At 34.4% G+C, this 16,942-nt stretch overlaps 2 protein-coding genes across 4 annotated transcripts; one reads left to right on the plus strand and one right to left on the minus strand.

The window, feature by feature from the left end:
• Positions 1 to 217: 217 nt before the first annotated feature.
• Positions 218 to 5,661, plus strand: LOC131632030 (putative disease resistance RPP13-like protein 1). 3 transcript variants are annotated; one of them, XM_058902796.1, is made up of 5 exons: positions 218 to 3,526; positions 3,655 to 3,785; positions 4,214 to 4,329; positions 5,030 to 5,189; positions 5,319 to 5,661. In XM_058902796.1, exon 1 carries the CDS (start codon positions 372 to 374, stop codon positions 3,513 to 3,515), a length of 3,144 nt encoding a protein of 1,047 aa, XP_058758779.1. In that variant the 5' UTR covers positions 218 to 371; the 3' UTR covers positions 3,516 to 3,526; positions 3,655 to 3,785; positions 4,214 to 4,329; positions 5,030 to 5,189; positions 5,319 to 5,661. The 3 variants fall into 3 exon arrangements, with proteins under 3 accessions (XP_058758779.1, XP_058758778.1, XP_058758781.1); XM_058902795.1 differs by having other exon boundaries at positions 5,038 to 5,189; positions 5,319 to 5,659; XM_058902798.1 differs by lacking the exons at positions 5,030 to 5,189; positions 5,319 to 5,661 and adding an exon at positions 4,496 to 4,992.
• Positions 5,662 to 8,587: 2,926 nt separating this feature from the next.
• Positions 8,588 to 12,301, minus strand: LOC131632040 (putative disease resistance RPP13-like protein 1). The gene has a single exon (XM_058902806.1). It carries the CDS (start codon positions 12,299 to 12,301, stop codon positions 8,588 to 8,590), a length of 3,714 nt encoding a protein of 1,237 aa, XP_058758789.1.
• Positions 12,302 to 16,942: the final 4,641 nt, after the last annotated feature.

Genomic DNA, 16,942 nt, shown 5'->3' on the forward strand with positions numbered 1-16,942 from the left:
AGAGTGCTTGGTTAAAGTACGATGTAAAGTATGAGGTGAAAAAGAAAAACCACGTGGCTTTAGCTGGAATGGTAGATGTTGAGTGAAAGGTACCGTAACTGATACTTGTGGCCCCATTAACGCGGAAAGAGTTGCAAAAATCAAGGGAGCGGATTCAATACCTTTAGGTATTTGTTAGCATTTTTTTAAAAAAGTTAAAATTAAAAAATACAAAAAATAAGATGAGAGAGAAAGAGAGAAAGGAATCGTGCAATTGGGGCGTTAAAGGCACTGAACTGAATCCTTACTCAAAAATCAAGGAGAGAGTTTTTCTTCATTTTGTCATGGTTTCTTTCTGAAGCTATTCTTCCTCTTATTCTTCTTACAAACTAATGGAGGCCATTCAGAGAGAAACACTCGTCTCACTCTCAAATTCTGTGAAAAAGTTATTAGAAAAGATTGTTTCTAATCAGCTGGTCGACACGTTCCGGATCAAGAATGTTAACGCTTCACTTTCGAAAACGGTGAAGGAAACTCTGGTGGATCTTCAAGATGTTCTTTATTATGCTAAGTACAACCTCATCCCCACTCAAGCTAACAACAAATTGCTGGATTTGCTGAGACGTGATGTTCTTCAAGTTTCCAATTTGCTTCACCAAACTAATCTTTTACGGTATGCTACCGTACTTACTGCTAAGCACCTCAAAATTCATTCTCGTTTAACTTTTTTCATTGAGCTGATTAAGTCTAGAACGGTCAATTTAATTCAAATATTACAAGGCTTAAGCAAACAAATTGGTTATGAATCTGCTATTTATGGAAGAGACTCTGATATTCAGAAACTTAAACATCTTTTGTTGTCTAGTGATAGTAAAATAAGAGTGATTTCCATTGTTGGTATGGGAGGGGTTGGTAAAACAGCCCTTGCTAAACACCTTTACAATCTTCCTCAAGTTAACCACAAATTTGAGTCAAGAGTGTGGATAGATTTCTCAACTGATGTTGATGATTTGAGTGTTTTTGAAAACATTCCTCAATCTATTACTTCACAAACAACCATTGATGATACAGCTGATATGAATACCGTTTACCCAAATTTTTTGCTAGTATTGGATGGTGTGTGGGGTGCAACATCTGTCAATTGGACGTTACTTATGGATATCTTTAATCTTGGGGAAACAGGAAGTAGGATCATTGTAACATCAAGAGATGAAAGAGTTGCACTATCCATGCAAACCTTTCTTTCTCTCCACCATATGACACCATTGAAAGTTGAAGATTGCTGCTCTTTACTTGCCCAACATGCATTTGCAGCACATAACTACCACCAACGATCCAATCTAGAAGAAATTGGCAGGAAAATTGCAAGAAAGTGTGATGGTTTACCATTAGCTGCTGTAGCACATGGGGCTCTTCTTCGCATCTGGTCGGACCCGTATGCTTGGAATTATGTTCTAGAAAGTAAAGCTCAGGATATAGCTTATGAGGTGCAAGCTTCTCTCGAATTGAGCTACAATTTTCTTTCTGATCCTTTAAAACGGTGTTTTCAATTTTGTTCAATTTTTCCAAAGAAGTCCATCTTAGAAAAAAAGATGGTAGTTCAGTTGTGGATTGTAGCAGGCTTACTTGAATCATCGTCCACAGATCAGGAAAAAGTTGGAGAAGAATACTTTGATGAACTAGTGTCAAGGTCGCTAATACATCGGCGATCTATTAGTGATGAGGAAGGGAACTTTGGAATGCACAACTTAATCCATGATTTAGCTACAGAGGTTATATCTCCAGAAGTTTCATCTCCACACTGTATCAATATGGACAAATATAACCTAGATTATACGATGCATAATTTCTCATACAATAGAGGGACATACGATTCATATGACAAATTTGATAAATTATACGGATTAGAAGGTTTGCGTACCTTCCTAGCATTCCCATTACAAGAACAACTGCCTCTTTGTTTGCTATCCAACAAGATAGTACATGACTTGCTGCCAAAAATGAAACAATTACGCATGTTGTCTCTGTCAAGCTACAAGAGTATCACCGAGGTTCCCAACTCTATTGGAAATTTGTTATATATGCAATACTTAAATCTTTCTCACACTAATATTGAAAGGCTGCCTTCTGAAACATGCAAGCTTTACCATCTGCAGTTCTTGTTGTTGGCAGGTTGTAAAAGGCTCACTGAATTGCCGGAGGACATGGGAAAATTGATTAATTTGCGCCACCTTGACATTAGTAACACCGCATTGAGGGAGATGCCTGTACAAATAGCCAAACTAGAAAATCTCCACAATTTGTCTGATTTTGTTGTCAGCAAACAGAATGGTGGATTAAATATCGCAGATCTAGGAAAACTTCCCCACCTACATGGAAAACTTTCAATCTCACAGCTACAAAATGTTAATGACCCCTTTGAAGTAGATCGAGCAAATATAAAGATGAAAGAACAAATAGACGAGTTATCTTTGGAATGGGATCTTGGTAGTACTTTTTTAGATTCACAAATTCAAAGTGTTGTACTTGAAAAGTTGCGATCCTCAACGAATTTGAAAAGTCTCACCATCAAAGGCTATGGTGGAATCAGCTTCCCAAATTGGTTAGGTGATTCTTTATTTAGCAACATGGTGCATTTAAGGATCTCGAATTGTAATGATTGTTTATGGCTTCCACCTCTTGGACAATTGGGTAATTTGAAAGAACTCATTATTGAAGGGATGCAATCAGTGGAGACAATTGGTATTGAGTTCTATGGAAGTGGTGGCTCTTCATTTCAACCATTTCCCTCTTTGCAGATTCTACACTTTGAGAATATGGAAGAGTGGAAGGAATGGGACTTGATTGGAGGTACGACTACAACGTTACCTAATCTAAAAACTTTATCGTTAAGAAAGTGCCCGAAACTGATAGCCGAAAACATAACTGAAAAATTTCCTTTCTTAACTGAACTTGAGTTGAGAGAATGTCCTTTATTGGTGCAATCAATTCCATTATTTGATCATGTATTTGGGCAACTGATGTTCCCTCTGAATTCTCTTCAACAGCTGACCATAGACGGTTTTCCATCTCTTATGTCCTTCCCAAATCTTCAATCTTTTGTCATAGATGAGTTGCCTAGCAGTTTACGGAAACTCTCTGTTGGCTCTGTTGGTGGGATCGTGTGGAATAACGAGCCAACTTGGGAACATCTCACTTCTCTCTTGGAGTTGCGAATCAACGCTGATGATATGGTGAACACGTTGATGGGGCCATTGCTACCTACATCGCTTGTGAAATTGTGCATTTGTGGTCTTAATGATACAAGCATTGATGAGAAGTGGCTTCAGCATCTCACTTCTCTCCAAAACCTTGAGATTATTAACGCTCCCAAACTCAAGTCATTGCCAAAGAAAGGATTTCCTTCCTCACTTTCAGTACTAAGTGTGACTCGCTGTCCATTACTAGAAGCAAGTTTGCGGAAAAAGCGGGAGAAAGAGTGGCGTAAGATTGCTCACATTCCCTCCATAGTTATTAATGACGAATTGATCACATGAGTCTTGTCCGGGTGAGTCTTTGAAATACTTCTCTTTTTGTTTCTTTCATATTATGTTATCATCAATTATTGTGAAGTTCTGTAGTAACATCAAAATACAATATTATAGCTTAGTACTAACTCATTTATTTTAATCATAGAATTGTGTTTTGTGTCACCCCTGCTTCTTCCCAATCTTGCTGTTGTAAGAAGCCAAATTCACCTCAAAACCTGCCACCAGGTCCAGGAACAGATGAAAAGGAGAAAACACCACTGACTCCAAATATGTTAGGTATTCTTTTTATCTATATGACTTCATATATATGTTATTGTGTTGTCTGTATGAAGCTTCTTAACCATGGTTTAAATTCTTCACTATTCTATTAGTATAATACATATCATTAATTTATGCATTTTCACATTTTTGTGTTTATCTAACTGTCTTTAACTGGTGTTTTTTCCTTATGTTAGTCATTAGAACTTTTTCCCTGTCATGTAGTTAAATTTTTCAGTTATGTTTAAAATATATGTTATTTTGGCATGTCTTCTGTTGCGAAGGATATTTCAAAAGATGTTGGCTTATTACTATAATTAATGTCGTCGACCATCTAAATTATTTGAGTCTTAAATTTGTCCCATTTTATCACATGAATAATGTTTTTCTGATATGGTGCTCATATGTTAACTCTGTTTATCATTTCATCTCTACATCGTTTGCAGATCTAGTAAGGGCTTCAAGTGTAATTGATGGCTTGCACAAAGATAGTAGCAACGATATCTCTTTCTGTCAGGAGCGGATGGGAAGGAGAAATAGCAATGTTGGCTAAAACAGAGAGGTACTCTTTCTGTCCCTAATCTATGTTAGCTCTGTCATGCAAGGGATTTTCGTTGAATCCTGAAGTGCTTTTCTTCCTAACACTACTATTGTGCTTTTCTCCCTCCTTAAGTTTAATTTTATATAGTTATTTATCATGGTGTTGTCTCTCTTGTGGATTTATATAGTGTTGGCATCAATTGTGTTGGAAGGAGCTTGTTAATGATGCCACTCAAAATTGCTTCAGTTAATGCTGTGGATTAACAAACTTAATTTAGCCCCTCTCTGACACATGAATTTCAAATAAATTTGTAGCGGCCTTGGAAATCTTCTTAGTTTCATATCTTTGGTTATAGTTTCTAACTGGTTAGCTTGTAATTGAACCTAAATCATACATTTACTCGGTAAACTATTTTCATTTACAATGACTCCTACTAGGCCTTTCAAAATGCAGTGTATTCCTTGAGTTTCTTCTTTTTTGAGCCTCGTGGCATCATCAAAAGGAAGTGGGAAAATTGTTTTTTTATGCAAATTGAAAGTATATTACCCATCAAGCATGCTAGATAGTTGATGTGTTTTCATTTTTGCTCATTTTTTACATATATGGTTGAAACTAGTGTTTATTGTATGCAATTCACGACATGCTTTCTATTCTGTTCATGTTCTTTCTGCATGTATTGAATTACTTTATGCTGCTATAAAGATAAAATATTTTATTTAAGCATCACAGGGTTACTAGGAGTCCAGGGTACAGGATTTCACTGCAGCTACCACATTAAGAACATGCACAAATTATCAAACTGTGGCCTAACTCGCTATGAAGATTGAATTGTGTGTTACCATTGCTGCCATTTTTCCTTGGAAGTCGGTTAGGCTGATACGGTGAGTTTTAGTCATGGAGCAAACATTGTAGTCCCTTAGCAAACATTGATTATCTCCATTGTTAATGCTTTCTTCTGTTATATATGAACACAACAAGGCTTGACAGTGTCTCTATTACGTTTATTTTAGGTTTGTATTTGCTCAACTGGAGAGGTAGATTTGTCCAGCAGTTTTCTCCACAAATCTGAACTATGTCAGAATAACAGACTCTAATTTCTAAAATTGCTATCTTTTCTCACACCGAAGATTCATATCACTTGGTTTTGATTTCTGACTCTAGCATGGATAATTGTAAACCTACAAGCACTTCATTGGATCTTTTCATCAAGCTCCATCTAGATGATAGTCCAATTCTTGAAAATATATTACTTTATCTCACCTTATTAGACCATGTATTGCCTTTGCTATTTAGTGGTTGAGTCAATTCATGTCTGATCCTACTAATAATCACTACATTGCTATTTAGAAGCTAACAAAAACAACATTAAACCCATGGTTTCTTCTTTCAATAATTCAATAACCACTGCCGATGAATAACGCAACAGATCAAGTTCCTCTTGAAAGAATTAATTCCTTGTTGAAAGACTGGTAAGAATGTATTAGAACATATTGAAGTTAGAAGAAGTTAGAATTGTTGTGTAGAAAGAACTTTAAGGACAAGAGCACTTTCTTTGTTGACCAGCTTCCTATAAAAAGCAATGGAAAGTGTAATTAAACTCATTTGCACTCTCCGCTAAACCAGACCCCTCTGGTGGATTCAACTTCATCATCCCAACCCACCTTGAACGATAATTAGTAGGACGCCTAACGCAACAAAGCCAAAAATGTAACCTTCAACTCCAATTTTGTCAAGGACATCTTCAGAATTACTAGGATCTTTGAATTCTTATACAAACCTTACAGTTTTGTCATGCCTGCAAGCAACTATCAGATTTTTATCATCAGCACATGTGCTAGAACATCTCACTTCCGACAGTAGTTAAGCAAGTGTTCGGCACTACTTTAAAGTAGGAATTCAAATAACTTAGAATAGAATTTGGTGCAAGATATAGACACTGTATGGAGAGATTTTGAATTTTAAGAGACAAGATTGCATCTTTTAAAATGATGGATGATTCATCTATTAGACTCTTGATCATAATATAGGACATGAAACCTTACAACGGAGAGAATATTCTAAAAACAAGAAATTGCCAACTCAGTAATGGCCAAAAAGAAGTGAAAATTATATAACAGTCTAATAACCTATTACAATGTAAATATTGTACAACTCCTTCATCTTGATTTTGAACCACTTAGCAATGATATTATTACTGTGATTTATTTTTACTAATTAAACTCAATAGAATGGTTCAAACTTTGGGTGTATTTTTGAAATCAATGAAAAGATGATTCTGCTGCAATGTCTGCAACAGAACTGGATATCGTGTTGCTAATTGCTATGCTCAACTGAACTCTTGCCTGCATGGCTCTCTACTCCTCATGGTCTGGATGCTCCTTTTCTAAAATATAGGACGAATGTGCCATTGATTTTGTCAAGGACCTCTCAACGAAGGCCTGCATATTCCCTAGACATCATTGGATTGGTGGAGAAAAGCATTTGACATTCTATCTCACCTCCAGTGAGCAAATACAAACCTGACATTAAAATAAGCATGTCATTTAATAATAATAGAACACATGAAGCCAATTGCATCGACAATGTCATGATCGACACTGATGCATAGCAGTAAGTAATTTTGCAAATGCAAAACTAACAAGATACAACCAAATAACATGATGCAAAAAATAGGAGTAAAAATGAAAATGTTGTACACTTAATTGTGAGTAAAAGAAAGAGTTAAGATCATACATGTAAAATATGAGTAAGAAAGAAAATATACATACACACACTTGATAGTATCCTGCTAAGTTTCATTCCTGCTAAGAGATCTCGATCCTGACCACACCGACGACAAAAAACGATCTTGTTCCGATTGCAGCATGCTCCGGCAGCTGTGACAAATAGGATCGTATGATCCTATGACCCAACACTTGATTTTGACTATAGTGCTTGATACAACCAATTTTTGCAAATTCCTTTTGGAGTCACACCATAAGCCGTGCATGAATCTACCACTTTATCTACTTCAGAACTGTAAGAAAACATGTTAAAAACAACAACCATATCAGACATGCCAAAATCACACATATTTTCAGAAAACAGAAGACATATTTAAAGCTCCTTTTCTGAATCTGCCATTGTAACATCTATTAATCTATTTATAATATATAATCAAATGTTGTTCTGTTAAAGTCGATCGCTTAATTGAGACAGGTTAATCAAACTCCAAATGGTTTTTGTAGATTAACATTATTTTATTAAACTTATGTTTCAGAAATTGAACAAGTGGCATAAGAAATCCTGTTTGGACTGAAAACTAATCTTCCCACTTACTTTCAGCGATGCCATGAGGGGGGCCCCAAAGATGAAATCTCAAGGAAGATACTGGATTTGGAAAGGTCTATGATTCATTTTGAATTGAAATAGTCTATCACAGGCAAATGTTTGATTTTGGTCAAATTAAAAGCTGTTGGAACCAATGCTTTATCTACTTTACAACTGTAAGATAATAACCAGTTAGAAACTATAATCATAGATGAGAAACTAAGAAGATACTCAAGGTGGCCCAAAAATGTATTTGGAAGTCATATGCCAAAAAGGGACAAAAGAAAACTCACACCCCAACACAAATGATCTCAAAATCACTTCTTTTCATAAAACAAAAGATTTGTAACTCATTTTTCTAAATCCTGCACGATACTTGAAGAGAGAGTAGAGTAAATTATAACAACACATAAATCTATACTAGAAACAACTCATGAACAAAAACTTATTAAATTTAAAGTGAAGGAGGAAAAAAACAAAATACTGATATTAAATCTATACTGTTATTTAGTAGTGTTTAAATTGTATGCTGATTTAAAACCAACTTGAGGAAAAAACATTAAGTCCAGACGTTTATATAAACAAAAGAATGTGTAAATGCATAAATGATATTTATCATACTAATACATTGGAGACAAATTTAACCCATGTTACCAAAGTTTGATATAGTCAATGCATTAAAGCCAATTCACTAAAATATATATGAAGCCATATAGACAAAAAGAATACCTGACATGTTTCCAGTCTGTTGTTGTTTTTCCTTTTCGTATGTTCATGATCAGTAAAACCTTTACTGGACTTCGGTGCAGGTTGTGAGTACAAATTTGGTTTCTTGCAGCAGCAAGATTGGGCACAGAACATAATTCTATAATTAAAAAAATGAGTTAGTGTTTGTGTTATAATATTCTATTTATTGAAGAAAGAACCAAAAAAGAAGTATGTCAGTGACTCACCCAAACAGACAGGAAACTCATGTGATCATTTTGTCATTGATGATTATGAAGGGAATGCGAGCAATCTTACGCCATTCTTTTCCTCGCTTCTTCTGCAAACTTGCTTCCAGCAGAGGACAACGAGTGATACTCAGTACATACAGAGAGGAAGGCAATCCCTCTTTTGGCAATGACTTGAGTTTGGGAGCATTAACAATTTCAAGTTTTTGGAGAGACTTTAGATGTTGAAAACACTTCCCACCAATGACTGCATCATTAAAATCATAGATGCATAGAGTCAAAAGCGATGCAGGTAGAAAAGGCCCCATCATCATGTTCACCGAATCATCGCTGTTAATCCGCAACACTGAAAGACATGTGAGATATTTCCAAGTTGGCCCAGTATTCCGCATAATCCCTCCAACAGAACCAACAGTCAGTTCTTGTAAACTGCTAGGTAAATCATATATGACAAATAATTGAAGATTTGGTAGATTATCAATTTCCATTTCTCGAAGGTGAGTTAGAGTGTGCATTGCTTTTGGTAGTGAAGGAAGCTTCTCACATTTCCACAGTGCAAAACAAACGAGGTTTGGAGTGGTCAATCCACCAGGAGGAAATGACTCCAATACACTACAATCCCATATTTTTATGCTTCTAAGAAATGAGAGACTCTTTTGTGACGCATCTTCTGCAATTAATATCGATTTCAAATTTATACAACCTTCAATAAACAGACTCTTGAGGACAGGGAAAACACCCAAGCTAAATGATATCATCGAATTACAGCTATAAGATATTTTCAATTCCTCGAGCAATGTGTAATTGTGCAAGTATCCATGAGGTAGAAACTCTAGATTCTCACAATTACTGATTTTGAGAAATTTCAAGGTTTTTGGTAGACCGACTGTTGGGAAAGACGTTAGAGATGGAAAGTCGTCTATGGTCAACTGTTGAAGAGAATTAAGAGAAAGCATCAATCTGTTGAATACATCTGAAATTGGAGCTATAATTATGATATTGTTATTATCATCTGAATGTCTTGACTCCACCAGTAAAGGACATCCTTTTAACTCAAATTCAGTTAAGGAAGGAAGTTTGTAAGGTATGTCTCCCTGCAGTTTAGGACATTTACTTAGCAACAAATGTTTGAGACTTGGAAAATTCATAGTCGGGCCTCCAATCACGTTCCACTCCTCCCACTCAGGCATATCCTCAAAGTGTAGAGTCTCCAAGGAGGGAAATGGTTGAAATGAAGCAGAACCATCACTTCCATAGAACTCTATACCAACACTTTTTATTGAAAGCATCGAATCAATATTGAGTTCTTTCAAATTACCCAATTGTCCAAGGGGTGGAAGCCAAATACAGTTATCACAATTTGAGATCCTTAAATACACCATACTATCATATAAAGAATCACCCAACCAATTTGGAACGCTGACTCCACCATAGCCTTTGATGGTGAGACTTTTCAAATTTGTTGAGGGTTGCATGTGTTCTAGTACAATACGATGATTTCGTTGATCTGAAAAAGCAGTACCATAATCCCATTCTAAAGCTAATTTGTCTATTCGTTCTTTCATCTTCATATTGGCTTTAAAAGCTTCATTGGGGTCATTAACATTTTGTAGCTGTGATATGGAAAGTTTTTCATGTAGGTTGGGAAATTTTCCCAGATCTGCAACCTTCAATCCTTCATTATTTTTGCTGACAACAAAGTCGGACAGAGTTTTGAGATTTTGTAGTTTGGTTATTTGAATCGGCATCTCCCTCAATACAGTATCACTAACGTCAAGGTGGCGTAGATTAACCAATTTTCCCATGTCCTCCGGCATCTCCTTCAATGCGGTGTTACTAACGTCAAGGTAGTATAGATTAACCAATTTTCCCATGTCCTCCGGCAATTCAGTGAGCCTTTTACAACCTGCCAACAACAAGAACTGCAGATGGTAAAGCTTGCATGTTTCAGATGGCAGCCTCTCAATACTAGTGTGAGAAAGATTTAAGTACCGCAGGTCTATCAAATTTCCAATAGACTTGGGAACCTTGGTGATACTCTTGTAGCTTGACAGAGACAACATGCGTAATTGTTTCATTGTTGGCAGCAAGTCATGCACTACCTTGTTTGATAGCAAACCAAGAGGCAATTGTTCTTGTAATGGGAATGCTAGAAAGGTATGCAGACCTTTTACTCCGAATAATTTATCAAATTTTTCATATGAATCATATGTCCCTCTATTGTATGAGAAATTTTGCATCCTATCATCTGGGTTATGTTTGTCCATACTGATACAGTATGAAGAAGAAACCTCTGGAGATGAAACCTCAGTAGCTAAATCATGGATGAAGTTGTGCATTCCAAAGTTTGTTTCCTCATCACCAATAGACCGCCGATGTATCAATGACCTTGACACTAGTTCGTCAAAGTATTCTTCTCCAACTTTTTCTTGATTTGTGGACGATGATTCTAGTAAGCCTGCTGCAATCCACAACTGAACAACCATCTTTTTTTCTAAAATGGACTTCTTCGGAAAGCTTGAACAATATTGAAAACACTGTTTTAAAGAATCAGAAAGGAAATAGTAGCTCAATTTGAGAGAGGCTAGCACATCGTAAGGTGTTTTCTGGAGGGGACTTTCTAGCACATAATTCCATTCATATGGGTTTGATGATGAAATACGAAGAATAGCCCCATGTTCTACAGCAGCTAGTGGTAATCCATCACACTTTTTTGCAATTTTTCGGCCAATTTTGTCTCGCATTTCTTTTTTAAATGTGCCAATTTCTTCTTGATAGGATAGTCGATCGAAGTGATGTCCTCCAAATGTGTGTTCGACCAGTAAAGACCAGCAATCTTGAGCTTCCAAGGGTCTCAGATAGTGAACAGAAAGAAAGGTTTTCATGGATATTGCAACTCTTTCATCTCGTGTTGTGACAATGATTCTACTCCGTGTTTCCCCAGCATTAAAGATATCCATGAGTAATGTCCAATTGACAAATCTTTCATCCCACACACCATCCAGTACTAGCAAAAAACTTGGGTAAACAGTATTCATATCAGTTGTATCATTACTTGTGGTTGTTTGTGAAGTAATAGAGTGAAGAATGTTTTCAAAAACACTGAAATCATCAACATCATTTGAGAAATCAGCCCACAGTTTTAACTCAAAATTCTCGTTAATTTGAGGAAGATTGTAAAGGTGTTTAGCAAGGGCTGTTTTACCAATCCCTCCCATACCAACAATGGAAATCACTCTTATTTTACTATCACTAGACAACAAAAGATGTTTAAGTTTCTCAACATCAGCGTCTCTTCCATAAATAGAAGACTCATCATCACCAAGTTGTTCTCCGGAACTTGAGCCATGTAATATTTGAATTAAATATTCAGTTTTAGATTTAATCACTGTGATGAGAAAAGGCAAACGAGAATGAATTTCGAGCAGTTTAGCAGTAATTACGGGATACCATAAAAAGTGGCTTTCATCAAGCAAATAGGCAACTTCAAAAACAAGACGTCTCAAGAAATTGAGCGATTTGTTGTTAGCTTGACAGGGGATGAGTTTGTTGTCAGCATGATAAAGTACTTCTTCAAGATCCACAAGTGTTTTCTGCACCTTTTCCAAGAGTGAAACGTCAAGATTCATCATCTTGATGTTGTCCACGAACTCCGTAGAAACAATCTTTTGTAACAGCAGCTTCACAGAATTTGAAAGTGACAAAAGTGTTTCTTTTTGAATAGCATCCATTACTTACTTTGTTTGTAAGAAGAAGAAGAATAGCTATGGAAAGAAATGTGAAGAGAACTCTTTTATTTTTTTTGTAAGTCTACGTTAACTAGTGTAAGTATGTTATCAAGTGGATCAGAAAAATCTCGGGAAAGAATTGGCTGCATTTGCATTTGCATTTCACTTGGATTTTTTTTTCAACCATATACATATATATATATATATATATATATATATATATATATATATATATATATATATATATATATATATATATACATATATATATATATATATATATATATATATATATATATATATATATATATATATATATATATATATATATATATATATATATATATATATATACTAGTATTAGATATTATACTCGTACTTATTTATGCATAATAATTACTAATACATTAACATTTATTTGAATGAATTCAAATATTTAAAAATATGATTTTTATAAGACATTATTACTTTCAAATTAATATAATTTTTTATTGAATTTATTGAGATTCTATAAAAATATTGCATTTATATTTATTACTAATTATTCTTTTTTTCTTTTGACATGATCTATTTCTAATTACTACAAAAGCCACAATTATTAAAATATTGTTAAAATGGTATAATTTATTTAAAATGGTCATGGTCAGTGACGGAGTCAGCAAAATTATAAAGTCTGGGCAAAATTTTAAAAACCGAAAATTCACATTGAAATATAACCTTACAGTAGTATGTAAAATAAAATCACGAGACAAATGTCTTTTTTGAAACTTTTTTGCAGTGGATGTTTGAATAATATCAATATCATTAAGTGACTTGAATATCTTTCGCTCGGTGCAACATACCATCAAGTCATTAAATCACACATCGTTGATGATCTTATTATGCAATTTAGACTTGATAATCTTCATTGCTGAAAAAACTCTTTCAACGAATATAGTCGACACCGACAATATCAAAGCTAACTCAATAAGTTTGTAAACCAATTTCAGTTTGAAAAAGATTTTTTTTAATTTTAGGGTTAAATAAGTTTTTGGGTTAATGAACTTTTTGATCCCTCTAAATATTGCAGATTTCGTTTTTAGTCCCTCCAAAATTTTCCTTTAAGAAATCGTCCCTTCAAAATTTTTCGTCTAAACTATTGGTCCCTAACGATTAGCTACGAAATTTGACGTTATGGACCAATAGTTCGGAAGAAAATTTTTGAAGGGACGATTTCTTGAAGGAAAATTTTGGAGGGACTAAAAACGAAATTTGAAATATTTAAAGGGACGAAAAAGTTCATTAACCCTAAGTTTTTGGTCCTATAAAATACCAAAATTTAGTTTTTGGTCCCTATAAAAGCAAATGGCATTTTGGTCCCTACAAAATTATTATGCATGTAGTTTTATTCCTTATTGTTAAACTAATGTGTATTTTTGAGTGATTATTTTACAGACATGTTTAGAACGGTTTAAAAAATTCATTGAAAAAAATTTTAAAATTTAATTTCTTAGTCGAAATTTTAATTACTATATCATTACCTTTTAAAATTTGAAAAATTCATATTTAATTCTTCTCATTTAAAAAATTTCTAAAGTTTAGTAAATAAACATACATAAAAAAATTATTTAAAAATTAAAGGATAATTAAAAAAATTTCAAAATTTAAAAAAATAACATAGACTAAAACTCCATGCATAAAAACTTTAAAAGGATCATTTATTGTAAGAAAAAAATTTTAAGAAAAAACTTTAAAATGATCATTCATTGTAAGAAATTTTTTTAAGGACTAAAATTGAATGTTTATTTATTTAAGGTTAAATATGTTTTTAGTCCCTATAAAATCATCAATAATGACTCTTAGTCCCTGTAAAAAAATATTGACTTTTAGTTATAAAATTATTTTTGTAAGCAGTTTTAGTCCCTGTAGAGGGACTAAAACTGCGTGCAAATATAATTTTATAGGGACTAAAAATTAATATTTTTTATAAGGACTAAAAGCTAAAATTGATATATTTATAGGGACAAACAACATATTTAACACATTTATTTTTAGAAAAAAATATATCTAACCCTTAATTTTGTTTTTTTTTTATTTTTAAATATGAACACTAAAAGAAAATTGGACCGGACCGAGCCTGGGCAATTGCCCAAGCTGGCCGTATGCTAGAACCGCCCATGGTCATAGTTATAGAATTTATAAAAACTAATGTCTTACTCGTGCGTTCGCACGGGTACCCGTCGTGTTCGCGCATTGTGGTTGAGGAAAATTAAAGATGATAGGGAAAATTAAATTTTGATGGGATAGGTTAATATAATAATAAAATATGTTTTAAAAGAAAAATATTTTTTTAACAGATTATCTACTTTACAACTGTAAGATAATAACCAGTTAGAAACTATAATCATAGATGAGAAACTAAGAAGATACTCAAGGTGGCCCAAAAATGTATTTGGAATTCATATGCCAAAGTGGGACAAGAGAAAACTCACACAGTTAATTTTGAAACGCGACATTAACTAGCAATTTGAGCAGCAAGCTCCACCCCAACACAAATGATCTCAAAATCATTCCTTTTCATTTTTTCTAAAACAAAATACTTGAAGATCTGTAACTCATTTTTTCTAAATCCTGCAAGATACTTGAAGAGAAAATAGAGTAAATTAATTCTATACTAGAAACAACTAATGAACAAAAACTTATTAAATTTAAAGTGAAGGAGGAAAAAAAATACCGATATTAATTCTATACTGTTATTAGTAGTGTTTAAATTGTATGCTGATTTAAAGGCCAATCCCCTTTAATCAATGTATTAAAACCAAGTTGAGGAAAAAACATTAAGTCCAGACGTTTATATAAACAAAAGAATGTGTAAATGCATAATTGATATTTATCATACTAATACATTGGAGACAAATTTAACCCATGTTACCAAAGCCTGATATAGTCAATGCATCAAAACCAATTCATTAAGATATATATGACGTCATATATATACAAAAAGAGTACCTGACATATTTCCAGTCAGTTGTTGTTTCTCCTTTTCGTATGTTCATGATTAGTAAAACATTTACTGGACTTCGGTGCAGGTTGTGAGTACGAATTTGGTTTCTTGCAGCAGCAAGATTGGGCACAGAACATAATTCTATAATATTCTATTTATTGAAGAAAGAACCAAAAAAGAATTATGTCAGTGACTCACCCAGACAGACAGGAAACTCATGTGATCATTTTGTCATTGATGATTATGAAGGGAATGCGAGCAATCTTACGCCATTCTTTCCCTCGCTTCTTCTGCAAACTTGCTTCCAGTAGAGGACAACGAGTGATACTCAGTACATACAGCGAGGAAGGCAATCCCTCTTTCGGCAATGACTTGAGTTTGGGAGCATTAACAATTTCAAGTTTTTGGAGAGACTTTAGATGTTGAAAACACTTCCCACCAATGACTGCATCATTAAAATCATAGATGCATAGAGTCAAAAGCGATGCAGGTAGAAAAGGCCCCATCATCATGTTCATCGAATCATCGCTGTTAATCCGCAACACTGAAAGACATGTGAGATATTTTCAAGTTGGTCCAGTATTCCGCATAATCCCTCCAACAGAACCAACAGTCAGTTCTTGTAAACTGCTAGGTAAATCATATATGACAAATAATTGAAGATTTGGTAGATTATCAATTTCCATTTCTCGAAGGTGAGTTAGAGTGTGCATTGCTTTTGGTAGTGAAGGAAGCTTCTCACATTTCCATAGTGCAAAACAAACGAGGTTTGGAGTGGTCAATCCACCTGGGGGAAATGACTCTAATACACTACAATCCCATATTTTTATGCTTCTAAGAAATGAGAGACTCTTTTCTGACGCATCTTCTGCAATTAATATCGATTTCAAATTTATACAACCTTCAATAAACAGACTCTTGAGGACAGGGAAAACACCCAAGCTAAATGATATCATCGAATTACAGCTATAAGATATTTTCAATTCCTCGAGCGATGTGTAATTGTGCAAGTATCCATGAGGTAGAAACTCTAGATTCTCACAATTACTGATTTTGAGAAATTTCAAGGTTTTTGGTAGGCCGACTGTTGGGAAAGACGTTAGAGATGGAAAGTCGTCTATGGTCAACTGTTGAAGAGAATTAAGAGAAAGCATCAATCTGTTGAATACATCTGAAATTGGAGCTATAATTATGATATTGTTATTATCATCTGAATGTCTTGACTCCACCAGTAAAGGACATCCTTTTAACTCAAATTCAGTTAAGGAAGGAAGTTTGTAAGGTATGTCTCCCTGCAGTTTAGGACATTTACTTAGCAACAAATGTTTGAGACTAGGAAAATTCATAGTCGGGCCTCCAATCACATTCCACTCCTCCCACTCAGGCATATCCTCAAAGTGTAGAGTCTCCAAGGAGGGAAATGGTTGAAATGAAGCAGAACCATCACTTCCATGGAACTCTATACCAACACTTTTTATTGAAAGCATCGAATCAATATTGAGTTCTTTCAAATTACCCAATTGTCCAAGGGGTGGAAGCCAAATACAGTTATCACAATTCGAGATCCTTAAATACACCATACTATCATATAAAGAATCACCCAACCAATTTGGAACGCTGACTCCACCATAGCCTTTGATGGTGAGACTTTTCAAATTTGT

The sequence above is a fragment of the Vicia villosa genome, unplaced genomic scaffold (assembly GCF_029867415.1).
Source record: "Vicia villosa cultivar HV-30 ecotype Madison, WI unplaced genomic scaffold, Vvil1.0 ctg.000894F_1_1, whole genome shotgun sequence".
Classification (NCBI taxonomy): Eukaryota; Viridiplantae; Streptophyta; class Magnoliopsida; order Fabales; family Fabaceae; genus Vicia; species Vicia villosa.